The sequence below is a fragment of the Astatotilapia calliptera genome, chromosome 6 (genome assembly GCF_964374335.1).
Source record: "Astatotilapia calliptera chromosome 6, fAstCal68.1, whole genome shotgun sequence".
Classification (NCBI taxonomy): domain Eukaryota; kingdom Metazoa; phylum Chordata; class Actinopteri; order Cichliformes; family Cichlidae; genus Astatotilapia; species Astatotilapia calliptera.
Window position 1 is genome coordinate 40,711,334 of NC_137427.1, and position 27,466 is coordinate 40,738,799.

Consider the following 27,466-nt stretch of genomic DNA (forward strand, 5'->3'; position numbering starts at 1 on the left):
GTTATTGTAACAATCTTTCAGATACTGACCTTGGCAGTGAAGACAGCCTGGCGGGCCTCAGGGATCATATAGAGCTGCTGAATGGTAGAGGCCAGGTAGCATGTTGCTCCCAGGTTGGTCAGACCCACGAAGCGGCACTCAGCCCGGACGTCGTCATGGGGCCAGTAGTCCCACTTGTATGGAGCATGAGAGCCTAGAAGCAAAAGATTAAAAGAAAGTTTGAGTTCTGTGTCACACCTGTCCTTTTATTAAATTATTCAAACTGGCAGTTGCATTATTGCAGGGGTGTCAAACTCAAATACACAGTGGGCCAAAACTGGAACAAAGTCGCGGGCTAACGTTAATATTTATTGGGGGGGGGGGGGAATCTTCCTCCAGATATAAGAATGAATCTTTTCTTATGGACTCAAACAGGTTTTGCTGAAAAACTGAATATGGAACAAGCAAAGCTTAATACTAAACTATATATATTAGCTGTATAATACCAGTAGGCCAGCTCTGATAGTCATTTGGTGTGGCTTCGCAGGCCAAATGTAATTAGGCTGCGGGCCAAAGTCTGACACCTATGTATTATTGGGTTGCAAATGGAATTTCCAACTCGCCCAAAACCTTTTCCGACATAATTACAGATGGCCTTAAAACAAACTAAACTTGGAGAACAGTCTGGTAATCTGGTTGTTAAAGCTATGATTAAAATTAGGCATGGTGTAAAAACATATCTAAAATTAAGTTTAAAATAATGATAGGATTCTGCACTTCTGTAGAGCTTTGTAGTTTCAGCTCATAGTGCTCTTTAAAACTCTTTCACAACAAAAAGTGTCCCAGTCTCTTCAGCATTAGTCCCAATTGTGGGTCAATGTCTTGTAGAAGAAGACTGGATTCACTGTGGCAAAGCTTACATTGAGTCAGATCACTGACCTAGAGGACTACTGACACAGAGTGTAGCTTGCATATACAGACAGAAACAGTACACAGAAGTAAAATAAACTACAGAAAGAGCACTACCAAATAAAAGTAATCAAAAAGTGAAGCTCTTCACCCTGCATGTGCTGAGACATGACCCAATTATGGAGCAGCCGATAGTTTTCTACCGAGCCCTTCACCGTCTCCACCAACAGATCATAGGCGGCGGCCCTTGCAGCGTGGGACTTGCACTTGGGCTGAGCACGGTCAACCAGACTGGGGAGGAGGAAGAGGAGGTTGTAGACATCCCTCAGAAACTCCTGCCCCTCACGGGAGAACTTAAAAGGAGGCTTGTGTTTGAGGACGCTGGTGGCAAGACGAAGGAGCCCTGTCAGGCCATCGTCTTCGATTGTTCCATCTTGTTGGTCCAAGATCTCACGGCTGGAAGTGAAAGAGTTATGTTTACATCAAAGCAGTATCAATTGTAGAAATTTGCCATTTGGTTTAATTTTAAAAGCCACTGCCATCAGTAATATTGTCAGCATGAACTTTCAGCAAAATGCAAACATCCTTTAAATCTTTGTATACGGAGCATAAAATTCAGTTTGTGACAATCAAACCTCCTAATGCAGTCGGCAAGATGTCGGGCAAGAGCATCCAGGTCCAGCAGGGTGGTCTGCATCGAGCCGGCCAGCGACAGAGAGGGAGAGACCTTCTGTGAGTTCAAACAGATCAATACTAGCAGCAGCTCAATACAAAAATCAAAACGTTACTACAAACTCAAATCTACTAAATCAACAGGTTGGTATGATCATCAGCATTGTGGTTTGACGTTCCCACCTGGCTCGCATCTTTAACGTGGATGTTATCGATGAGTTTGCAGAGCAGCCAGAAGTATTCCTTACAGCCCGTCCTTAACAGAGGCTCCTCTTCATAGTCTTCGACCTGCAAATATAAATGCACAGTTACTGCTTAAGAACATCCCAATGAAACGTTAATTCATCAACTCTTAAAGTCTCATGATGTGATCTAATAGAGTGCATTTCAGGTTCTGCTGCATTAAACCAATGTGAGAAACAAGGCTTAGTAGAAACAAACCAGATTCAAAGTAGCAAAGGTCAAACTGAGTCCAACGTTGCCTCTGAGGAGTACTGACAAGCGTACCGCTTCCAGTACTTTAAGAGGCTGAGCTACTTGAGTGCGAGACCTACCCTTAGTGGTTTGAGGGCCTGGGCGTCAGGCAGGAACTTGAGCAGTGTGGAGGCGGCGAGCAGCAGGAAGGATCTGTTGATGGACTCTCCTCCCTCCAGACCTGACAGAGACAACTTGTACAGGCCATTACATGCCTCGTGTCTCACTGCCGGCTACAAAGAAAAACAACGCACCTCAACAAAATGATGATAAAGTGAAGCATACTGACATGCTGATTAAACGACTAAAGTCTGAACCACAATCTTGCTTGTGCTCTACTGCCCTGCTGCTAATACGGCGAGGACCCGACAGAAGTATGAAACAAACTTGAAGCATTCAGGTATCAAACAACTGAATTGCATAAATTATCCTCAAAGAAATGTGAACTTGTCGCCCTCATCAGGCTGTAATAGTAATTACAAAAACAACTGAATTGAGTGTTAAAGATTTCTAAAACAAGTCTGGAACAAAATTCATGAACATTTTAACAGGTGTGACTGGGACCAGTTTAGATGTGAATGGTTTTTAAAGTCCACCTGAGGATTAAGGATTAATATTTTTGACATCCATTGTCCCGGTAAAATGCTACTGAGAGCTCAAGAAAGCACAAAAATGATCCATCTATACGGTCATACAACATCACAAGACCATTAAGAAAACTTCTACCTTTTTATGGAGTAAATTAATATCTCTTGACTTGTGATGGAGCTGTGGATGTTAGACTCACCTCAGGAATCAGGAGGGTGAGTTTTTTCAGCCAGTCGTGCAGGTGGTCGCTGTCAGCCAGACTGGATTTCACTGTTGAAGAGCAGTGAGCCCAGCTCACCAGCAGCCACATGGAATAGTGAGTCACTGTGGGTAAAACATTACTGTCACACTCCACCAGCTTACTTCTTTTAACATTTTTAGCATGATCACCGTCTGAAAATGTAAAATCCTTACCTTCGTGTCGAGACCTGTGGTCAGACTGAGCCTTCAGAACTCTGCAAACAAAAACAAACAAAAACAACAACAAACATGTCAACTATGCTGTCCATTTAAAAGTAAAGAACACATTTTTGAGCTTTTGTATGGCAAACCTGTGTGCAAGGTTGTCATAAGTGTAGGCCACATTGATTAGTCGCTGGATCAGGTTGGTGCCTTGAACAAGGCTGAGGAACACCTGCGAACAGACAGAAGAGCCGATGATAAAGATCCAGAAGTCAGAAACGTCCTGTTGGCAGTTTCTGCTACAAAGCATTACAAGTCAGCTGGAATAGTTACTTCAGTCAGTCGAGGGATGTGCAGGCCTTTGCCATGATCTACAGTGGATTTGCGCGATTTGCCTGGCCATGCCCTTTTACGTTGGCTGTCGGAGAGGCCTGACCAGGAGAAGACATCGTGGTAGGCTAAATCCAAGTCTGCAGGGTCTACAGCAAACTGGCAGATCAGCTTCAGCAGGCAGGCCAGACAGTCCAGCAGCCACTATAGATAAAAGGACATCAAACCAAACACTTACTTATATTAGTCTGTCCAATAATATGCTCATAAAATACATCTACTATCTACTGAAAATGTAGAAAATGACAAAGGTAGACTAAACTGTCTCACCACTGTCCAGGATTCTTGGTCTTTGGGTTCGAGGATGCCCGAATTAAAAATTTCCAAAAGCAGCTGTAAACCTCCAGATGAAACAAACTAAAGAAGAAGAAGACAATTAAAGCCAGGATTGAGAGGAATTTGATTTCCATCCTGCTTGAGTTAGTGTTGTGCTGTACCTTGCAGCTCCAGGTGTTTTTGCTGTTTTCTATCTGATCCTCACTGGAGTCGTCCGAGTCTGGATACAGGTCACTATAGCTGCCCTGGGAACGAACAAGCAAGAACTAAGTAAAATAGTAATACTGTCACTAACACAATTTTACGTTTTTGAAACGATGATGCCAAGTTCTCCATGAAACACGCATTGCACTGTAAAAGCATCATTATTTATGGAATGTTTTTAATGCCGGCTTTAGTCCAAATAGGGGGAAAGAAACTACCCAAACTTTTCTGGATTTAAGGGCCAATTACTTTTTTACGCAAGTCTTGTATAGCTTTTTTCCCTTCAAAAATGAACTCATGATTTAAAAAATTATTTTTATATTTTCTTGGGTTATCTTTTTTATCAATTTATCAATCTGAAAAATTTAAGTGTGACAAATATTTAAAGAAAGGGGCAAAAACTTTTTTCACTGTACTGTACAGAGCACCCAGCATATTGATTTTAGTGACTTTACATTTAAATATATTTGGGATTACAAGTTGTACCTCAATTTAAAAAACAAAAGTGTCTACAGTCAGACTATAGTCGCAGTAATGGTGCTACCACTTAGTTAATTTGTTTTAACTCGACTCGTGTCCCTATATTAACATCTACAGATTCCACACTTGGCAGCGGATCCTGCGGACAGAAAGAGGCCATCAATCCTTTATCTGTCTTACTGTTGACTCTCTGTGGATGCGTCGATTGGGCTTTCCCAGAGCCTCGATGATCTCTAGAGCGTACAGCAGCTTGTGAGGACTTTTAATCCTCAGCAGCTCCTTCCAACACAAACCCTCGCCATTCTTCAGACAAAATAAAAACACAAAATTAAAAGCAAATTTAGTTATTCTATGTTTGTGCGATCAACAACAAACTCTTGAAGAGCCCTTATTTAAACAGGATGACTGACCGTATCATCTGAGATGTTCTGGAAGGCCTGCAACATTTTGGGACAGGTGGGAAGCAGCATGAGCAGCTCCCAAACTCGACGAGACAAATTCTCTGCGTGAAGGTGAAGCTCCTCGCATCGTGCGCTCTGAGTTTAACAACAAAACAAAACAAAACTTTAGTTAGCAGGGATGTTCCTGGTGACTGTCTTGATGCTCATCCAGGTAACTAAATCCCTAAAGGTTGATTCTATTCATCTGGACGTAGCGTTCTCAGTGGGAGAAAGGTTTCGTCACTCATCGAAGTGACTGAGTGAACAATGGGCTGGCAGTTCAGTTCCTTGATCATTAATATGCAAATTGTCATCACCATTGATCAACAAGCACAGATCAAAGACCTTGAATATCATTCACAGAGAGTTGGGGAATGGCTGCAATGGCTGGTGATTAATTTACTTGCAGATTAAACAGAATTTATGTCAAGTAGTCTGCGAAAACTGAAAGAAAATAGCCAAAACTGAGTACAGCCCTCATGGACAAAGTTAGGAAAGGACATATTCAAGAGCCTTAAGAAATCAATGATTCTGATCTTCCAAAATCAAACAGTGTTTTAACATTTTGTTATTTGTTATTTTATAAACACATCTGTACTGAATTTGGTTATGCTTTGTTCCAGTTAAATGCTTTTATATCATTTCATGTTTGTCAGTTTATGTAATTTCTCCTGAACACCTACATGCAACGGTTCATTTTTTCAGCCAAAGAACTGTCGAACCCGTCTTACTTTCAAATTTGTCTGTTTACAACTTCCTGTCACAGAAACACGCTGACAATGCTGCCTTCAGGCGATGGAGTAACCAAGGATGACACCAGTGAGTAGTAGGTGGCAACATAACATCTTAGACAACATGGTGTTGTGCATTAATTAAATACAAATAAATAGTCTAGCATATTTCTAATACTAAGGCAAGAAATGTTAACCATTTTGCATACTTGAGGCATCTCTCTTACCCACAAATGTAGTTATACATGTGGATGAACATGACTGTGAACATCAACTAACATAAATCAAAGGTACACCTTAAAACAGTTTTCTGTGTTTCAGTGACCTCACCTCTCAAACTGGGTTTCAGTTCATACCTGCTCTTTTGCATTATTACATGTGGTCTAATATTATACCTAGTAAATACAATTTTCCATACATTTTAGCCAATATAACAGCCATATGATGTATACATCCCTTCAGGAGTTCTTCCATAACTAATACCCACCTCTGGGCTCTCCTGGACCTTCTCTGTGTTTGGGCTGGGTGGTTTGAAGCAAGCCAGCATCTCCAGCAGGTCGAAGAGTGTGGTGAGATGTGGCTCCTGAAGGAGCAGTAGCATAGGAATGTGCTCTTTCTGAGGAGGTGGAAGACAGGAGGCAGGCAATTGGATGCCCTCGCCCTTCCTCTCCCTCCGTGGAGCTCCCAGAGACACAAATACCATCTGGGATCAGATAAGAAGATGGTTCATAAAACTCATCTGCACTGAACAAATGTAATCAAAATTTACATGATTAGACAACAACGTTAAAAGATGTAAAACAATCTTTCAGACTTGAGCTGAACTGCAGTCTGTCCTACTGTTGGCCGTTTCTTATACAGAAGAGAAGTCAAACTGTTACCTGCATGTCTTTAAAGCCCAGCTCATGCAGAGTCTTCTCATCATAGTCTGTGGTAAGTTCATGACCAGAAGAGATCATCCTGACCGGTCCCATCAAACCACCTGCAGAACACGAGACAACATTTCACTAGCAGACTCACTCACACATTTACACACAAACAAAAGCAAGGGAGAATATTTTATGGAGGGACCTGACCTGGGAAGTCTCCTGGCTGCCGGCCACTCTGGCCAAATTCCTGCAGCTGAGCCTGATGGTTCATCTGCTCCTTCTGCAGGTTCTCGTACCAGTGGGTCACCTCAGCTCGCAGGTCAGCTACTTGGTCACTGGGATACATCTCAATGGTCATCTGCAGAAATATGTAATGGGTAGTGGGTCCAAACATTTGACTTGTACTGTAGAAGCACATTATAAGTATTTATGCAATAAGACTTATTTGCTTTTAATAAAGTGTCACCTTGTCAGGCAGGCCGGCGGGCTGACAGACGATCCTAAGAGGTAGAGACTGTTTGTCACTCAAAGCTTTAAGGTGGCTGCTGATTCCCGTCCCCTCGATCTGCCACTGTCGCAGGTGGTAAGCAAACCTGCCACAGACCAGAGACGAAACGATGTGCTGCAATACTGTTTGTTTGCTTTTTTTTTTTTTCCCATATAAAATGATTTTGACCACTGAGTTTTTCATAATGTAAACATTCCAGGTGTGTGTACCTGCGCCGGAACGCCTCCAGGTGTGTTTTGAGCATGAGCAACCCCCTCTCAATGCTGGTCAGACTGGAGTGGGCATCCTTCTCCAAGTTGGCAGAAGCCATCAGGAGGCTCTCCATACATTTCCTTATGAACTCTTGTTCCTTCTCCAGTCCTGTTTTACCAGCTGGAGACACACAAAAGTAGAATTAATAGATTAAGATCAGCAATTTTTCAAAGTCTTCTTGTTCTTATTGGTACGGAAGAACAAAAACAACAATTTCATAACAAAGCATATGACTTCATCATAGTGCAGTGAGTAAAAACTGACCATTGATGTAGTAGGAGTTGATGTACTGTATAGCAGCGCGGCTGATATCAGCAGATTGAGCTCTCAGAGCGATCCCCCACAGCTGGTCCATCCCACACAGCTGGCGGCACAGACATTCCTCAATTAAGCATCTACTCAAATGTGTCTGAAGACAACATGTCTGATTACGAGCATCACATGCTTTTGTTTCCATTTACCTCACAGCTAGAGGCGTTGTCCAGTGCAGTAGTGGCAAGCCGGGCCAGGTTACAGAGGTGCTGAAAGAGGTTGAGGCCTGTCATGCTGATAGTCTCTGGTTTCAGCTGTGGCATCTGGAGACACACAGTGACATTAACAAACACAAAGTAGTCAACATCAACACACGGCTGCTGCTCGTCTGAAGCTGCCCAGAGGGTCGTGATTGTGCTCCACCCCAGCTGAGTTTAAACCCATCCAGTTGAATAAACGTATGAGAAATAGTCTGATAAATTCTGTTCCTGTTTTTTTTATTTATTATTTATTTCCAGCTCTAAACTATAAACCTGAGGCTACAGTCCCACACACTTACACAAAACCCTATTCTAATGAGGACACGCATATGATCTTTCTTTTAGTATTTAGGTATGAACACAAAGCGAAGATGGGGAAAAAAAGCACAAAGAGACTTTAAAGGACTCGCCGCTGTACAAACATGAAGAGGTAGGAACAGTGGCTGTATGGAGTTAAATCAGGGCCATAATGTTTGTGTAGTCAAAAGAAAAATTTGAAATCGAAAATATGTAAACTGAAAGCAAAAGTCACATTTTTAGAGTGAACTTTGAAAAAGAAAGAGTTGGATTTAAAATAAAATCAAACGTTTTGAATATTTGTATTATTTCTCTGAGTAAACTTTATTTAAAAATTTTCAGTAATCTTCTTTTCATTATTATTATTTTTAAAAATTCTATTCAGTCTCAGATTACATTTTTTCAGATTCAGATCTTTTAAATTAATGTACAAAAAAAATTCTTCAGGTTCGGATTTTTCTCTCAGCTTCAATTTTTTTTTTTCACTTTCAGATCTCTATTTTTCAGTTACAGACTTTTGGCCCTGTTTTGGCCTGGTGGGCGTGGCTACACAGAGAGGGGCGGGGAATCACGAGTGACAGCAGACCGCTGCAGGCTCAAGATGGTCCATTTTTCATGTTGCCTTCAGGAAACCTGGGAATGAACATAATTTATCAAACACCTCCTGCACTGTATTATTTGATAATGTTTAGAAAACATGTCATGCATAACTGCTAAAACTCAGTTACTAAAGCTCTTTCAAGCAGTAATGTGTACAAATTACGCCATAACTGATCAATTATGAGACGTTTTCCCAGCCACTACGTGAGAAGTGGTCATTTCCCATGCTCTCAAGGTAGCGTGCATTGTATGGGTGGGGGCTGCTGTTAACTTGTCCCTCAGTGAACGATGGACAACACTTCCAACAACACTGCTGGCGCGAACAATCAGGTGAGTGTTTAAGTTTGGAACAATTACACTGCAGTCTGTGAATACTACGAATTTAAGAAGTGGCTATTGTTACGGTTAATTTTTCGGCTATTCTGTTTTTTTATTTTATAACGTTTTTTGCTGAAATGCTAGCTCAACAGAAACGCCTCGCTATCATTTTCGGCTGAAACTTACTTCAAAAGGTAAAGTAATATTAACAATTTGATCCTTCCCCAAAAATATGGAAAACATTTTAAAAGACTCCATAACTAATCGGGCTTGGGATGCAGTCTTCATCACCTGCGCTACGGCAATGTTGCAGACTCCCATCTTTGCAGGACCTGTACACCTCCAGGACACTGGGGCGTGCAGCTCGGATCTCAGCTGACCCTTCTCACCCTGGACACAGTCTGTTTGACCTGCTCCCCTCAGGCAGGAGGCTCCGGTCCATTCGCACCAGAACCTCTCGCCATAAGAACAGTTTCTTCCCCTCTGCTGTTGGACACATGAACAATAACCATATGACTGTCCCCGCCACTAACACATGACCCTACGCTGTGTCACTGCATCATTCCATGTTTGGCACTGATCACCACCTGCACTCATGCACATATCTTTCTACATAGCACTTTTAATTCTTATTCCTACTTTTATTTTTTCATGTCTATTTAAGTGCTATTTATGACACTATGTTTGCACTGAAGCACCGCAGCAATTTCCTAATGTTGTAAACCTGCTCAACATTTGGCAATAAAACCCTTTCTGATTCTGATTCTGATACTGATCCATCCATTATCTGGTTCCGGGCTCTGCTGGCGGGGCCAGCAGCTTCAGTAAATAGACCCAGACTACCCTCTCCCCAGCCACTTTAGCCTGCTGCTCAGCAGGAATCCTTGTTTCTTCAAACAGTGTGCTGGTCATTCTCAGTCTTGATGCTTAAATCTAATCAAACATTTGATTTGTTATTACTCAATAATGTACGCCTTTGCGATGCTACAAATTATCACGAGGGAAAAACGTGTCAAATTTTCACGGTTTTCCTACAATATACATATGCGTGAGTTATAGATAAAAAGCAATAATAGTATCATGTTCTAAAGCAAGAAGTAAGAGATCTTTTTCAGAAGGCCTTTTTTCCCCCAAGTAATGTGCAGCTGAATGATTCCAGTTGAAATGACACAACTGCAAAATCTTCCCTAAACTATGTGTCATGTTTAAGTAAATAAAAATAAAATAATAATAATAATAATAATAAAAATAATTAAGTAATAAAGGCACTACTAAAGGAGTTTACAATTTATTACGTAACAGAGAGAGAGAGAGAGCAAACTGCGGTGGCAAGAAGTTTTTCTTATGTCTATGTGCTCATTATTGGCTGTTTCATATAGATCCAACCTGTACATAATGCAGATTTTGGTCCACATACAAATTCCAGGCTTCCCTCGTTCACGTATTCATATGCAGCATACTTTTGGGAATTTTAATATTTCTGTCAGTATCTGGAGCTGTACAGGCGATACATTGTAATTTGGACATCCCAGCTTTCCTTCTGACACTGACATCTGAGAGGGGGGTTGTTCATTGACGTCCTCCATACTGAGCACAGTTGACAGCTCTATCAGAGCATTTATAATACTTTGAGGGATCTCAACCTGATGGGACAAAGATCTTAAAAGGACCATCTCATGGTAGATAACAAATTGCAAATAGTCCACATCGAGGGGTTGTCTGTGCATGACCTGGGAAACTTTATGCAGTAGTCGCTGAAGCATCTCTCTTTTTAGCTGCTCCTAAATTAAATACAAAGAATTTTACGTTACTTCACTAACTTTGTTGTTCTCCAAGCTTACAGATCGACATAAGTTTCAGCCGAAAATGATAGCGAGGCGTTTCTGTTGAGCTAGCATTTCAGCAAAAAACGTTATAAAATAAAAAAACAGAATAGCCGAAAAATTAACCGTAACAATAGCCACTTCTTAAATTCGTAGTATTCACAGACTGCAGTGTAATTGTTCCAAACTTAAACACTCACCTGATTGTTCGCGCCAGCAGTGTTGTTGGAAGTGTTGTCCATCGTTCACTGAGGGACAAGTTAACAGCAGCCCCCACCCATACAATGCACGCTACCTTGAGAGCATGGGAAATGACTTCTCACGTAGTGGCTGGGAAAACGTCTCATAATTGATCAGTTATGGCGTAATTTGTACACATTACTGCTTGAAAGAGCTTTAGTAACTGAGTTTTAGCAGTTATGCATGACATGTTTTCTAAACATTATCAAATAATACAGTGCAGGAGGTGTTTGATAAATTATGTTCATTCCCAGGTTTCCTGAAGGCAACATGAAAAATGGACCATCTTGAGCCTGCAGCGGTCTGCTGTCACTTGTGATTCCCCGCCCCTCTCTGTGTAGCCACGCCCACCAGGCCAAAACAGGGCCAAAAGTCTGTAACTGAAAAATAGAGATCTGAAAGTGAAAAAAAAAATTGAAGCTGAGAGAAAAATCCGAACCTGAAGAATTTTTTTTGTACATTAATTTAAAAGATCTGAATCTGAAAAAATGTAATCTGAGACTGAATAGAATTTTTAAAAATAATAATAATGAAAAGAAGATTACTGAAAATTTTTAAATAAAGTTTACTCAGAGAAATAATACAAATATTCAAAACGTTTGATTTTATTTTAAATCCAACTCTTTCTTTTTCAAAGTTCACTCTAAAAATGTGACTTTTGCTTTCAGTTTACATATTTTCGATTTCAAATTTTTCTTTTGACTACACAAACATTATGGCCCTGATTTAACTCCATATGGCTGCAGCCTGACTGCTCATCACTGCTTTTGTTACCCGTTGAAGTTCAGGGGCTGGCTGCTGGGCTGGGCTCTAACATCACTTTGTTCTTTTGACTAGCTTAGCATTAGCATGCTGTCTGTGTAAGTGGTTGCAAAGAGCTGAAGTTGTGTTAGCAACACATCATGCTCTTGTCCTCTTGTGTAACATTTCCACCCTGTAGACTGCCATACTATATGCACAACTACAGACAAACTTAAAAAAAAATCTAGCACAAGTGCAAATGGAGCTGATAAGAGCTCGATAGCCAGGCAGACTAACAGATCGCAGAAATTGAACTAGAAGACAACCAGTTCTTGTACAGAACCTGTATAGTGAAACCAAGAAAAGAAAAGAAAATCTTAATGCTATGATTCTTTTCCAACTGAAAAATTTCCTGCCAAATTAACGTTGCACAGCACAGGAAATAAAGGGTATTTTGTCAAACATTTAAGAGATTTATGGAATTAAATTTATGTCACAAGTTGTACACGAAACGGGCACAGGTTTTTGCCCCGTCCCTCCACTTTGGAATTATCTATAATTCCACAGCCATTCTTATTCATTACCCATGGGACACCCATAAAATTCTATAATCCACGGTCTTTTTACTACCTTCTCCAGGAAGAGATGTTTGTAGGTCTCCATGCCCATAGCATGCTGGTCTTTGCTGCGGACCTGGTTGAGGAACCAGTGCAACGCATCATCGTAACATTCAGCGTCCTCCACCAGACAGTGCCACAGAATGTCCACTTGCTCCAGACTCAGTCCTGACAAATCCAAACACCAAAATAATTACAAACTAGAGTTCAGCGATGTCAAACGCAGACCGGGTTCATATAACGCAGACCACTTTTCCCCCTTATCTTTGGGCTTTTGGCCATAATTATCTGCTTACGTTGCACATCCATACATAAGAGGCTAAGAGCTTCTAAAGGGGATTAAAAGGTAAGAGACACATTTTCTTTTATTATACGTAAACACGCTAAAAAGGTGGATAATTTTAGAGATCCCCAATGTAAAATGAAAGAACCCAACAAGAAAGGCTCAGAAATCAAGACTGAAATGCAAAGTGCTAAAGACCACGAAACTTTAAGAAAACACTTCACTCCTTTAAATTTTTTTCCCTCTTTTGGGGTGTAAAATATTCCTCAAGAAGTGAATGTTGTGGTGTGGAAACACAGCAGAGATCAGGGTTATGTTATGAAAACCACAGCTGTTATTTACTAAAGCATAATATGGACACCTCTACCTCTGTGCAACTCTCTGGATAGGTGCATGTCTTTTAAAAGCATCTTAGTTCACAGAGAATATTACTCTAGTACATAAATGGTATCGGAATCTTACTGAAGTGGTCGGGAGATCCCAGTGTGGAAAAGACACAGGTAAGGAACTGCAGACGGACCTGGACCTCTGCACTGTGACTGTACCTGCACAACACAGACGAGTTATGTGTCAACAGTGAAGAAAGTGAACTGATGTCTGAAGATCACAGTTTGCAGAAGCTTCCAACTGCTCTCTCAGAAGTATTGACACCAAGCACACTTCTGCTAACGCAGTCTTTGAGATGCATGTGTAAATAATTTAAATGAACAGTGGCTGCTATCATGGGCACTCCAGAAATATCACACTAGTGGGCAATTACAGTGTCATTAAAGGTTAAAGCAGGATAATAACTGCACACAAGGGAACATTAAGCAAAGCAATCAAATGGAACTAAAGAGGTGTTATGCAGATAATGTGAAGATAAAAATGAATTTGCTGGTGGACAGAATCATGAGACGCATCTTTGTTTTCCAAAAAGCAAAAACTCAAACACTTGGCTAGTCTCAACGAGGAATTGTAACACTGATGCTCTCACAACAAAAACTGAAATTTTAAATTGGGTACAGGAATTCCACTGTCAGCATGATTTTTCTGAGAAGTGACTTTAGTGTCCAATTCTTCCTAAATGTGGAATTATCAGGTGGAAGGTGCTTTGTTTTCTAGCCATAATTAAGAGAATAAAACTGTGACTCAGAAAGCTGACAAATTAATTACAAACAAGAAATGATAAACTGAAAAAGGAAGCATTGTTTAACTTAAATAAATGAACTAAGGTCAACCAATTTTTTTTTTTTTAAAAAGTGTGCATATATGAGTCTCTTAATTTTAATAAAGAACAGAAAGTATTCAATGACTACTAAAGTAATGTGGCCTAAAGAACTTCATAGAAAGATAAAAGTCATTATTAACAACTGCAAAATCAAGCGTCCCGTTAAGTACAGTTATAGAAGTTTATTGTCATTTCGTAGTGTTACCCAGCCTGAAACGAAATACTGTTTCTCACCAGCTTCTACAGTGCAAAAAGCAATACAGTTTAAAAAGAAGTTTAAAAAGAATAGGTTTAAAAAGAGCAGTAAAAGAGGCAGTAATGAATTGCAACAACAGTTATGGATAAAGAAATAACATAAAATCTAAGTTTTAAAACAAACTCAACTCACATTTGTCCGGGTAGCCAGCAGTCCTTTCACGGAAGGGGGTGGTTAAATTAGGTAGTGTGTGTGTGTGTGTGTGTGTGAGTTATACACAGTATACAAGGCAAAAACAGTTTGGACAGTTTCTAACAAGTTGAAAGCGAATATTTAGTATGACCAACTTTATTCTTCACAGCCTGAACTCATAATTTCTTTAAGTCATCATGAGGAAAATTTCTCCAGGCTTCTTGAACCACATTGAAAGGTCTGCTTCTGTTGTTCTTTATCACACTGTTGACAGTACCATTTTCTCTTGTCTTCCAAATCTCCAGTTTCCCCAAGATATACAAAGTTTCCAGCTAATAGCAGTTTGTGAATCAACTTGTTGGTGCAAAAGTGATATTTTATTCTTGTCATACTATCATGTCGGGCCTTTTTTGTAGATTCAACTGAAGAAATGAGAACAAATAATGTGCTTTTCTAACAGACAATTTGATACGAAGTTGTCTGTAAAGCCGACTTCACACCTTGAATTACAGCAGGTGCTGCTGTTTTGCTTGAATTATTTATATGTCAGTGGTAAGTGACTTAACTTGTTTCTGGACAGGAACAAAGATGGGATTGAGTGAAAAAGCAACCAAAGAATTTCAGAAAGACTGGAGAAGCTCAGGGAACACTTTAAAAAGAATTATGAGTCCGGCTTCTTGCAAGCAAAATATAAAGAAATAAAGGGAGACTCAATATTCTGTATAGTAGTGTCGATATGTAGTAGTGGTGTAAGACAGACTCACAGTGCAAATTTGTGCCGGTGTTCTCTGACTTCTTGGATGTAGTGTTGCAGGTTGTCGAAAAACAGTTTCATCATGTGCAGCTCCTTTTCAGCCCACCTGACAGAACCAACAACCAAATCAGTGCAAGGCTCACAAAACAAAACACTTCAATACTCATATTTCTATTTTTTTCAGAAAGACTCAAATATTTTGACTCAGCTTTGATGAGTCATGTAATTGTATCTGAAACTCCATATGGTATTTGACTTTTGCACTCTGAAGAAGTGGTGTAACTTACATGGTGATCCAATGAGTGTCATAGCTGGAGCCAAATTGCTGGAAAGTGCCAAAAAGTTTAGGGAGTAGACGCAAGGAAACCACAACTGACCTGAGAGAAGAGAAGAAGACAGAGTCCAGTTTTTCAAGATTCCCAAACGAGAATAATTACAAAAATAAATAAGATGAACATTTTAAATGCTCAAGAAATGATTATCTGGTGTTGATAAATCAGTAGTTTATCTATGCACAGGAAGCTACAACATGCAACCCTTTTTATGTGTGCACTGCAAGAACAGGTGCCTACCAATTATTCATTTTCAATACATTCAATCAGAGATAAGTCCTAAACATCATAAGCGTGTTGTATTTATACATTTATGCACCAATTTAAAACATAAATAAAGAGGTCACTCTTACCGGTGATGGGCCAAGTTGTCAAGACAACCCTCGATAAAGCGCATTCGAATCTGTCTGTCAGTGAACCAGCAGACCAGCGAGCACAGCAGTTTCTCAGCTTCATTGATAAGACCTTCAGAGAGATGAATCTAAACACACAAGCAAATTATAAAATGAATTTTACACAATCCTACTGAAGCTAGCTGAAGCACCATCTATCAACTCTGTGAACATAAAGCATTGTCTATAAGGAAATATTGGAGAAGTGGAAGTCGTACCGCATCTTCATCTTGTACCAGGTCCCAGAGCAGAGTGTTGCCCTTCTTACAAACATTATCCAAGTTGATGTCAGTCACAGCGTGGCTGCTGGAGTACTGATGTTTATGAACAGCTGGACCTGAGGGGATAAAGAGCATTCACATGGTCAGATTTACTACTATTATTATTATTATTGTTATAAATTAAACTGTCCTAGTTCCATAGTGTGGCCCACCTTGCACCAGATGCTCATGGTAAATGGAGGCCAAGTTGGGAAGGTGCTGCTGCAGGTGGGAGCTGAGCTCAGCATGGGAGTTTATCTGGACTAGCTCCTCCTCACAGCCCGATTCCTCCCCGTCAAAATCAGCCATGTTCTTCTCTGACTTCGCACTGACCTGAGAGCTGCTGCAGCTAACGTCATCAGCACTCAGCATGTCCTCCACCATGGGTCTGAGGGAGGAAAGTAGGGTTTATAGATCAAGGATAGACTGACAGGTACATTTAAAAGAGAAAAAACAAAAACACTAACATGTATAACTACAGAGAGTTTCCTAGCACAGATGAAATTTGTGATTTAAGACAAATATGCAAAATAAACACCGCAGTCAATAAAATGTTTTACATCTAAAACCAGCTTTAATACTACAATATGTGCTGGACATAAGCTGTACTCAGAAGGTAAAATCCTATACTTACCTATTAATATACAGTATATAAACACACAAAAATTGCTATATGCAGAATACCATGAATGTCCCTCCATTTCTACCCTAATTTGAAACTATGTGCTCAGTAGACAGACACTCTGTGTTAGCCATTCATAAACAGAAGTGTAGCAGTCTTACCCTTCATGATGGTGGTGGTGGTGATGATGATGGTGGTGATGGTGGTGGTGGTGCTGAGGGCCAATGAAACGACGGCAGTTGAAGAGTTCACTGCTCATGGCCTCTCCTAGGAAGTCCCCGGGTCGCGGGAGACAGGGAGGCTCCTGAGGTCCCTGGACAATCTGAGAAGGGCTGATATCTGGCGGCTGCTGCTGGGTCTCTGTCCCATCAGGCCGAGCAGATGACGATGCTGAACAAGTGTCAAGCATTCTCATGCGGCTCTCTAGAGACGCTGTCGCCGCTGTTACCATAATACCAGAAGTTTCTGGGTTGAAAGGGAGAACCTTGGATTTGGCTCCTCCCCCTGGGCCACTCGGCCCTGCCCCCTCACCAAGAGCATCCCCGGCTTTCCTTTTCCTTGACTCAGTCTGCTCCCGGGGCTCCTTTTGGTGCCCACCTTCAGCAGCTGAGCGGTTACCCTCATCTTCATCTTCTTCATCGTCATCATCCTCCTCCTCTTCGTCTTCTTCTTCATCCTCTTCCTCCTCCTCTTCCTCCTCCTTTAAGGCCTCGCTATCTGCCATGTCATCAGAGTGCAGCTCGCTGCCTGGGCTCCCAGCTGACTGGCTAGCTCGACTAGAGGCGGCTTCGTTGCTGGAAGCCTCGCTGCGGCCACTGCTGCTGCCTGGTCCGCTGCTGCCTTCCTCCACGCTGTTGGCAGTTTCATCTGAGCTGCCCTGCATAGACTCCTGAGGAAACAGCAGCAGCTCTTTTCACCTGGTTGTGCATTTTATGTTAACAACCTGGCTTTAATTAGACATTACAGAAAGACATTAGACAAAGAAACAGGTCATGGTATAAGATTTAAGGGCCTCAACTCCCTTCAGAATACGTCATTTTAATCATTTCAAAAACTGGACTGAAGTTTTGACCGAAAGTAAAAATTATTGTGGCCAGAAAAGTCAAAGTGACCTTCATAGTGCAGAAGGTCACAAGGACAGGACAGACTTCAAAACAATCATGACTGTTACAGAGGAAAATAAGTCAGCTGCTCTTTATTCTCTTGTTTGTATGGACGGGTACTTGCATACAACACTCAGCCAATCGTAACCACCTTCCTACAGCACTTTCTAACATTCACACACATACTCTAATAGATGCACTGGGGGCAACTTGAGGTTCAGCATCATGCAGACTGAAGTCAGGGGTCGATCCACTGACCTTCACATTGGTAGAACACCTGCTCTACCACCTGATCCTAGTTCATTGTGTCACCATATGTGCTCTATACCTCTGTGTCAGATAGTCTTTGCTGATTCCTCTTGCTGCCAGTCATCATCTGGTCATCCATCTCCATGTCGCTGCCTCCACTGTGTTGCGTGTCGCTATTGTCACTGCTGTCTGGACTTGCGGCCGGTGAACCTGAAACCACATTAGACGACAGACTGAGGACCGTGTATAATCCTGAGGCTCAATAACGCATCGACAGTCTGAAAGTGGAATTGACCAGGTCTAATGAAGATTCAGGAATTTATTGTGTAAAAACACCACTCATCCTAAAGTCATAACCAAACTGTACATATATAGAGGAACGATAACTAATGATGAAGATGCAAATATCTGGAAATCACACTGCAGATATCTGCAACTTAACTGTAGATATTGCCAATGGAAATCTGCAGACACGCGGCAAAAATGATGTCAGCTGTCCTAGAATCACATTATCAATTATCCCGACAGGTGCGACTGAGTATATAATCATTTTAGCCACTATTGAATGAAATTAAAAACTTGTTTCTTGCTTTTCTTTAAATCAAGTGGCAGGAAATCTCTTGGGTTGTGGAACATTTTGTATTTTGGAAGAAATTTTATCCTAAAATTATCGTTAGTGAAGAAGGCAGGTCCAGTTATAAAACCAGAAATTAAAAACTACATTTCTGGTAAACAGCCAGTCCCACAGCCAACTAATATAAAACATGTTGTCTTTAAACTAAAGCTCAGATACCGAAGTGGTAAGAAAAAGCCTCAAAAATATTATACTGTTTTTTGGTGGGGGTTTTTTGTTTTGTTTTTTTAAATAACAGGCTTCGTACTGAAATGCATGCACGCTGACCTTTCTTGTTGCCCATGGGGATGTTGGTGTTAAGCAGGGAGGCGAAGGAGCTTTGTTTGGAGAGCTGGGCTTTTGCTGCCAATGCATTATTCCAGAGGGCCTTAATCAGCATAGAGGCCAAGTACAGTGTCTGTCCGGGGAGAGTGGGGAAACACAGAAGCAATTCATCATAGCGACGTCACAACCACTTAAAGACAATGTTGGTGAAACTGTGCCCAGTGCTTCAACTTCAGAATGTTTTGTACCTGCTCGGTGTGAGTGCTCGGATGCAGGCCTGATACCAGGTTGAGGACATGACGGAGAGGCACAGGATCGAGGTTTTTAATGAGAGACGGGAAAAGGTCGTGGATGTAGCGGCTGCAATGTTTTAACTGATTTTTAAAAGAAAAAAAACAACAACAAAGAAGCTGTTATTGTTGTTAAACACAAAACGCCCACAATCTCATCAACTCATTGCAAAATACTGAAGGGAACATACTAATTCACCTGAAGTGTTTCCATGATTTCATCACAGTACAGTTATTATATATAACACAGGCTAAATATAATATTGCATTAAATCACAGAAGAATTTGAACCATTTAAAGTTAATGAAAGAATAAATAAAAATCAGATCAAGTTCCCACTTCATCTGCAGATGAAAAATGGCTTCTTTGCCAATTCTGACATTCACAGCAATGTATGTTAATGTGCAGTGTCCCTCTTAAATGCATAAACCATTTAGTGGCATATACACCCGTAGTTTTTAAAAGTTTTGTTCCCAGTGCTTCTGACACAGAAAAATCCACCAATACAGAAATACCAGCACCGAGCACTTGGTATGACTGATGTTTGACTGCAGGCTGCCCCATGATGGAGTGGAATAAAGCTGTACAGTCTCTCATTTTACCTGAGCTGCAGCCCAGATGCAGTCTATGTGCTGTGTGCTGAGCCGGCCCTCTGCAGCCAAGAAATTCAGGATCACTTGGCACTGTTTAATGATCTACAAAACACACATACACAAATGTAAATGTGCAAAACTGGGGGAAATGTTCTCCAGAATAGTTTTTTCATTTTTCATTACTGGAACCAAAAGTCTCACCTCAATGTGCAAATTTGGGCCAAATATGTGCTCCACTACATTGTTGTGGATCAGCCAGTCGGCTAGTTCCTTTGCTATGGACCTGAAAGAAAAAAGCAGAATCATAATACGCTGTGTGAACCATTTTATTTTATTTATTTGTTTATTTATTTATTTTTAGCCCAAACTGGTTTAAAATAGCACCACATCCTTCCTGTTTGCTTGCATTTATGGACAGGCATCTTTTTTCTTTACACTAACTTACGTTTCTGTGTCAGACACCAGGGATTCGTTGTTACACACATCGTTGAAGGTGTGCAGCTGATTCTGAAGAAACACAAACATGCCCCGCAATAAGTGAAGGAATGAAGCACAACCTGTCAAATTAATAACTGCAGCACCACTGGCTCATAGCTCTTATTTAACCATCTAGTGGACAGCATAGATAATAGATGTTTGTTTTTGATGTTATTTCCCTCAATTAGGAGTATACTTAGTGAAAGTATTCTCAATTTTAGCACTTAAACAGTTTGTTTGTTTTTAAACCTGGACTGCATTTACTTGTGTTCTTTCACCAAAAGAGGAAATTTACAGATACAACACAATTCATCCCTCTATTTCCCACCAAATATTACAGACATCTCCAATTGCTTAAATATTTTTGTGCAAAGTCTCATTTTGACAAAAGGTCCACAGAAAACTAGAATCAGCCAGACCTACATGAGGGTGTGAGAATGAGTTAAATCCGTTTGGAGTCCGACTCACTGTGATTTGGCTAAGTCCGGCCAATCTCATCGTGAGAGTGGGTGACATGAAATATTTGAAGGCAAGATCCAGGCTCTCCTTATCAAAGCACAGTGCGCTGTCCAGTGGTTCCTTCACCGTGCTCCACATCAGGTCTGCCATATTGCGTGCTGCGCTCTGTCGCAGCTCCTGGTCCGACAGCTTACACAGATACCTGCAGACGCATCCGACTGACAGATAAGCTACTGACAAAAACTTTTATGTTTAATACTCTCCCCAAGGGTTGTACAGTATTGCCAGCACTATTTACGTATTATTTTAAAAACCCACAGTATTTGTGACCACTCCCCCTCCTACATTGTACAAACTGCCCCCTCTCGTCAGATCTTTGAAATTCACCAATCATTACTTCTGAGAGGAAAAACAAAGGACCTTTAGGGTACTATTAAAACAAACTTGTCAGCATCCCAAAGCTAGAAAAAAAAAGTTTCATAAATCCTCCTCTAAAACAGCCAAGTTTCATTTTGAAGAAGAACTCTCACTTAAGGTTGGCTGTTTTGAATCAGACTTTTGTAGGCGTACGCTATAATTTTCCAATAAACAACTGTGCTGCTGACTCATTTACTCTCCACTCTGGATGGCTGCGTTTGTGGTTTTTAGAGGTGTAGCTTGGAGAGTTGCTACTGAAGTACTTTGTGTTCATTTAAATAAAAAGAAATCTTTAAATAGAATGGAAAGTTACCATGATGTGAAAACTGTCCTAATTTGGGTTTTTGTTAACGTACCTTTTTATCTTTTAATTGTTATCATGTGAAACCACTTCTCTACTGTTTGGATGTGTTCCTTATGGTTGTGCTAATCAATCATTTTTATAGAGGTATACAGCACAGTCTGCAAGGCAGAGCTTAAAATATTCAAGCAGCTTTACAAACATTAGCATGCCAACCTACTCACAATAACAATACTAACACACTGATAATCTAGTAAATATCAAATACTGTGTTCACTATGGAAGTTTAACATGTGTTTAATTAGCAAAATCCTAATTGAAGTACACTGAATGCAACATTATTACATTTGCAGATTTTTATTTGTATACTATAGTATTAGGAAAAATATTGACTTGTTAAAGCTGGCTCCAATTTTTCACTCTTTGGTACAGAAAATGTTACCAAAGAGTTAACTTGGTAAAGTCGTATTTTTTTTGTTTTGTTTTTTAAATACAGTAGTTTATTTAGTTACCAAGCTACTCAGACAAAAGAGGCAATACGGTAGCAGAGCATCAGTCTGCCTACATCACATGCACTGCCAACACTCTGCCTCCTCTTGGGTCACGTGAAGAGACACTGACTGGAAGTCTGGCAACTGTTGCTATGGCAACAAAGGCTCTTCCTAGCAACAAATGTATGGCACTTTAACAAGAAGAGAAGAGGCTGCGCTGCCTGACTGAGACAAATGGCGAGCTCTAATGCAGAATCAACAACGTCTGGCTTATAAATAATAGCAAATCTTGACTTCTTCAGCTGGGAAACAAAGCTGGACACTGAATCTAATATTCAGAGCTTTGCAGACAAGATTAAAAATCTGACAGTACACAAGAATACTGCAGTAAGAGTGTTAGTGACTGTCTTCAGGTTCAGAAAGTGTGGTGTTCAACAACATGGCAGCTCCTGAGGCACTTACAGGTCTTTTAACCTGCACCTGAAAGCAAGTGCAACTGGTGAGAATCACCCGTCTCTGGCTGAGGAAGATGCTCTATGTTGTTACATGTTTAAAGCCAAGAATTGTGTGTAAACTCACCGTATCACATAGGTCCGGAACGGTATGATGTGTTGCATGACGGCAGGAATGTGCAACCATATTCGGATCTGTGGGAAGATCAAATACAATATGCGAATAATTAAACTTTTTTTTTTAAGTATAAATTTCAGCTGAGAATCTGCCTTGCATCTTAAACAGAAGTTCATGTTCAAAGTTGTGCGTTATATTTATTACAGGGACATTATAAAGAAAAAAAAGGCAGTTAGCCAAAATATCTTCAGTACTTGCCTCCAAAAAAAAAAAACTCAAACAGATTAACAATTTCATCTTAAATTTAGCAATTATCAAATTTAAACCGATCACAATTTACTGCTGTTACCACTATTATCCAAGTTGTTTTTAAACATACTAATTCGTATGAGAACTGGTTCTGCTAATCTGTGGTTTTTGAAATAACAGCAGCGGTTTAGATTGATAGCACTCACATTAGAAACTATGGTGATGAAGGCGTGGGCGATAGGGAAGGGGAGGCTCTCTGGAGTGCCAAACTCGAAGCACTCCTTCATCAGGGAGAGGCCGTGTTTCCCACAGAACAGGCAGACGTAGCGCAGCAGATGCAAAGGTACCTCCACATCCTGGACAAGAGTAGAGCAGGTTTACAAACGGTCATCCACTCAGAAGCTCATTTACCTTTTTTTCCTTTTTGTGTGTGTAATCTGAGCTAGCCCTGTCAACTGTGATGAAGTGCTGTTGCAACAGAAGACAAAGCTGTTGAATGCATAAAGACAGGGCAAAATGACTTTAAAGAAGCATCTTCTATTCTAAAGAATATTCACTGGTTTTGTTTCTTTGTGACTTAAAGACGACTGTGTGGTAAAAGTATACTGCTGTGCCAAACTCAGCATACTGTGAACTTGAGACTGAAAGTAGTGAATTAAAATAAAGCGTGTAAACACTTATTTCCTATAGGTATGAGTTACTTTTGCTAATAAAAACCAGAAAAGCCATTAGTTTCCAGATTTCCAGCTCTGGAGTTTTTCATAAAAATGTCTTCTTCAGGCCATCTTAAACCCTCTCCTCCCCCAAGCCTAATAAAACTTTATCATAGTGGCAAAGTGAACAAAGATAATCCAGGGACACATTACTTCTCTCTGGGGCACTGTAACATCATCTACAGGAATTCACAGCATAAGTTCCCAGAACAGCTTTAGTTTCATGTTGACAGTACAGAGCTAACACATGAGCTCATTTACAATGTTTACAACCCTTACAATGCTCATTTCAGAAAACAACGAGCTTCAACAGGACCCATGACCAATAAAACCCTGTTACCATGCATTTTATGAAGCTTAGAAATTCTCTTAATAATGTAAGCACATGTACGAAAAAACACAAAGAGAGCAGGAAACTGGGACAACACTTAGCTAAACAAAAATGTAACCCCCCCCCCCCCCCAAGGACTACCAAAACAGTGACGTGACCACTGTGAGTCATCTGGTAGGAAACGGAAAGAAGGTAAGGACCAGGGTTACATGGTTAACAGTAACTGTACTTTAAAACTCAGTGTGTGGGGACTGTAAACCAATCAAAGATGGCATTCTCTCAGAGGCAAAGGTAAGCCTAGCCCTAACCTTACCTATGTAACATCTACATATCAGAGTAATTGTATTTATATGGTCACTCAGTTAGCAGCATCTTATCTACAAACCATTCTGGGCACTCTAAGGGACAGATGAGACGGCTGTTTTCAACATGTGATGGTCATGATATTTACTTCACAGTAGGATATAAATATCATCTTGAGATGTTACTGGTATACATACATCTCTTCCTACTGTTATCTATGCAGCGATGAGAAATCTGATCTGCTGCTGCCAATTTTCCAAATTACATTTAGAATAGTCACGTGAGCTGACCCTCTGAAATCTGCTTTTGGAGGAAGTAGAATAACACTTAAGCAATTTTCTTCCAGGTCCCACACATTAGACTGGACACCTTTCATTACTCTTTTTCTGTTTAAAAAAAAAACAAAAAAACAAAATCATAATAATGCCCCAGTGCTATAATTCAACCACATCAATCAAAATGCAAGCGCGAGTGAAACAAAAGTCCACCACAATCGACAAGAAAAGATGTGACAATAAAACGTGACTCTCTTCACCAGACTCGTGACACTGTCACGGCATATACATGTTGTTCCCTAGGGCTGGGTTTTGATGACCGATTTATCGATTAAAATCGATTCTGGCTTGGATAACGTGATATCGATTCATTAAAATCCTGAATCGAAATTTATTTTGCCAGAATCTCAGGTGAAACGTCACAAAATTTCAACAACCACCAAACAGCTAAAACCGTAAATGTTAGCAGGAACACGGACTCTGCACAAAGGCGTAAACACAAAGCGCGGACCCGCCGACGCATCAGAATCAGTGAGATGTCGCCTTTCTCACCCGACGGACGCGGTCGGGGCTGAAAGCCGACAGCTCGCTGATTCTGATGTTTCGGCGGGTCCGCGCTTTGTGTTCACGCCCTTTTTGCGCTGATTCTAAAGCTGTTAGTTTGATCTCTCTCCAAACAATATTGACCGAACCAGCAGCAAAAGAAGATCCAAACTACGCTTCACATAAACATCGTCATGAATTCCCTCTGACTTTTGCTGCCACCTTGATAAAAAAAAAAAAAAAATTACACTTCATGCACAGCTCTCTCTCTCTCTCTCTCTCTCTCTCTCTGTGTGTGTACTTGAAAAACAGTTTCCCGTCTAAAAATCCGTTATTTACAGCGCTGTCGGGCGATGTTTTTTTTTTTTTTTTCCTTTTACTTACTTCCGAAAACAAAGCCTCATTTCTGCTGTTCAATAGGCTTCTGAACAAATTTAAACTTTTTAAAATTATGCAAAATTTCAAATCGCTCAGCTGTGTCTCTAATAAAATCTCTGCAACTTTGCTCTGCTTCACTTCAGCAGCATCAGCTAATGTTCATATGTTGATTAATGGTTTTCTTTCGCTTTTGATCTACTGCAGAATATTTTTATAAAATCCCAGGCCAGGAAAATCACCTTCACATTTTCTGTGTTTTATCTTCAGCTACTTTGACACAAAGGCATCTGCTGTGATGCTCACACCTTTGATAAAGTCTCGCAAGTGTCAGCTTTCTTTTTATAGATATAAAAATATGGAAACGTACTGATGCATGATCTGAATTATAATATTTCTGACTGTCTGAGGCAAAATTTCCCCGATTCAAATCGAATCATGGATCGAATCGATTTAGGACCTTGTGAATCGGAATCGAATCTAGAAATCAGTGACGATACCCAGCCCTATTGTTCCTGTCTTACAGCTATTCCCAACCCAAGGCCTACACCTACCATCACCCCTGCCGCCCTCCCTCTAATGCCCTGGATGCACCACAGCTGTCAGGTTTGGAAGTAGAAGATGTGAATGCAGCTCTAATCAAAGAGTTTCAGGGTGGAACAAATGACAGAGGCAAAACTGCCACAAGAACAAGACAGCATGAGAAAACCAAGTACAATTTAACCATTTTGAGGATACAGCTGTCAGAACAGCTTGTAAGTCTGATCATTTCCCCCCTGTGGGAGGATCCAGTTAATTAACAGGAAACAACTTGTAACCAATTTAAAAAAAAAAAGAAAAAAAAAAAAAACCTATGACAACGTTTGGTTCAGTGCAATAAGGATAAAGTGTATTTCTTACATTCATGTCACAGAAGGAGCCGAGGATGTTGCTTTCATGAGCCGATATGTCCTGAAATTTAAAAAAAAAAACGTGTAAGACCAAAATGAGTTTTAACCTAAAATGTAAGATAAGATAAGATAACCTTTATTAGTCCCACACGTGGGAAATTTGTTTTGTCACAGCAGGAAGTGGACAGTGCAAAAGTTATGAGGCAAAAATTAGAATACAATGTATTCTAATGTAGAAGATCAGTAAATACAAGTTTCTTAGTCACAGCCCACACTTGTCACAATCAAAGCATTTTTTAAGGTGCTTAAAGAGAAGAATGTGTTTTGGCACTGCCATCAGAGAAAAGACAATGCATCTGTGTTCATCATATAATCTCACATAATCTAAGAAGAAAAACACTAGGCAAAACATAGCCTTAAGAGCAAAACCATGTAAACTGCATAAATAGATATGGTATGACTGAACGGCCACATTTAATGTGGTGATGAAGCCAGGAGGTATTTGCTAAATGTGTCAGCCAATAACTAAACATAGTCTACAGTAGAGAAAGAGGAAACCTTGACCACTGTGGGTGTGGTGATGTGTCAGGTGTGTTATCCAAGACTCCTCACCTCTATGGTGGGATGTGTGTTGTGTTTGTAAGCTGTGTAGAGGGGGAACTGGATCTGGAAGATCTTGGCTGCACATAGCAACAGTTTCTCCCTCTCCTCCGTGCTCCAGGAGCTGAAGGGATCTTGACTGTCCTGGTTACTTTCAATGCCACATGCCACATCGTCCCCACTCCTGGATTCAATGCTGGCATCCCCAGATCCAAGAACATCTACTTGAGATTCAGCAGACTGGTTCTGGCCCTGATCCTGGGTCTGGGGCTTGTTCTGGTTTAGGTCTGGCGTATCAGCATCCTCTTCAGCCGAGTCTCTTTCCACATTCACAGGCTCGTCTTCACCAGGTGAGTGTGGCTGGGGGAGGGTGACAGGTGCGGTCTCACCTCCACTCCATTCAGACCCCGCCCCCTCTGCCCCAGATACGCCTCTTTTGTGAGTGTGGTCCTCAACGCTGAAGAGTCTCTCTCTCAGGCTGCTGATCTGAGCAATGACCAGGTTGATGAGGGCGTAGACTAGCTGGTTAAAAACCTCCAAATGCTTGTACTCCTTGAAGCAGCAGAGACATTGCCTGGATACAAAAAAAAAAAAAAGCACACATACAAAAAAAGAAGCAATAAACACAAAGGAATCAGAAGCTTAAAGAGTGCTCAGAGGATTGAAATTCCTTGTAGTATATTAAAAATGAACAACAAGTTTAGAAGTGTGAGGCCTTTTTTTACATTCCTCATGTTATTTTGTAATACCACTGTTTTTCTGCTATTGTATAAGAG

At 40.6% G+C, this 27,466-nt stretch overlaps 1 protein-coding gene across 2 annotated transcripts in view; it reads right to left on the reverse strand.

Moving 5' to 3' along the window:
* The window catches only part of usp34 (ubiquitin specific peptidase 34), a 59,768-nt gene that overhangs the window by 18,430 nt on the left and 13,872 nt on the right, over positions 1-27,466 (reverse strand). Inside the window, exons 3-41 of one of the 2 annotated variants that reach the window (XM_026172054.2) lie at positions 26,703-27,264; positions 26,101-26,151; positions 22,867-23,016; positions 22,421-22,488; positions 20,642-20,834; positions 20,142-20,203; positions 19,898-19,979; positions 19,706-19,798; positions 19,062-19,187; positions 18,817-18,946; positions 17,995-18,125; positions 16,725-17,452; positions 16,115-16,329; positions 15,900-16,018; positions 15,643-15,770; positions 15,245-15,334; positions 14,968-15,063; positions 13,068-13,150; positions 12,336-12,490; positions 7,636-7,749; positions 7,439-7,538; positions 7,132-7,294; positions 6,881-7,007; positions 6,622-6,772; positions 6,427-6,527; positions 6,033-6,248; positions 4,785-4,910; positions 4,555-4,677; positions 3,852-3,935; positions 3,685-3,771; positions 3,358-3,558; positions 3,174-3,256; positions 3,037-3,077; positions 2,822-2,946; positions 2,115-2,267; positions 1,744-1,848; positions 1,524-1,579; positions 1,040-1,344; positions 30-193 (exon numbers count right to left, since the gene is read on the reverse strand). In XM_026172054.2, the coding sequence (XP_026027839.2) occupies positions 30-193; positions 1,040-1,344; positions 1,524-1,579; positions 1,744-1,848; positions 2,115-2,267; positions 2,822-2,946; positions 3,037-3,077; positions 3,174-3,256; positions 3,358-3,558; positions 3,685-3,771; positions 3,852-3,935; positions 4,555-4,677; positions 4,785-4,910; positions 6,033-6,248; positions 6,427-6,527; positions 6,622-6,772; positions 6,881-7,007; positions 7,132-7,294; positions 7,439-7,538; positions 7,636-7,749; positions 12,336-12,490; positions 13,068-13,150; positions 14,968-15,063; positions 15,245-15,334; positions 15,643-15,770; positions 15,900-16,018; positions 16,115-16,329; positions 16,725-17,452; positions 17,995-18,125; positions 18,817-18,946; positions 19,062-19,187; positions 19,706-19,798; positions 19,898-19,979; positions 20,142-20,203; positions 20,642-20,834; positions 22,421-22,488; positions 22,867-23,016; positions 26,101-26,151; positions 26,703-27,264 (5,887 nt within the window). Of the gene's footprint in view, positions 1-29; positions 194-1,039; positions 1,345-1,523; positions 1,619-1,743; positions 1,849-2,114; positions 2,268-2,821; positions 2,947-3,036; positions 3,078-3,173; positions 3,257-3,357; positions 3,559-3,684; positions 3,772-3,851; positions 3,936-4,554; positions 4,678-4,784; positions 4,911-6,032; positions 6,249-6,426; positions 6,528-6,621; positions 6,773-6,880; positions 7,008-7,131; positions 7,295-7,438; positions 7,539-7,635; positions 7,750-12,335; positions 12,491-13,067; positions 13,151-14,967; positions 15,064-15,244; positions 15,335-15,642; positions 15,771-15,899; positions 16,019-16,114; positions 16,330-16,724; positions 17,453-17,994; positions 18,126-18,816; positions 18,947-19,061; positions 19,188-19,705; positions 19,799-19,897; positions 19,980-20,141; positions 20,204-20,641; positions 20,835-22,420; positions 22,489-22,866; positions 23,017-26,100; positions 26,152-26,702; positions 27,265-27,466 lie in introns of both variants that reach the window. The other variant, XM_026172052.2, reaches the window with a different exon arrangement.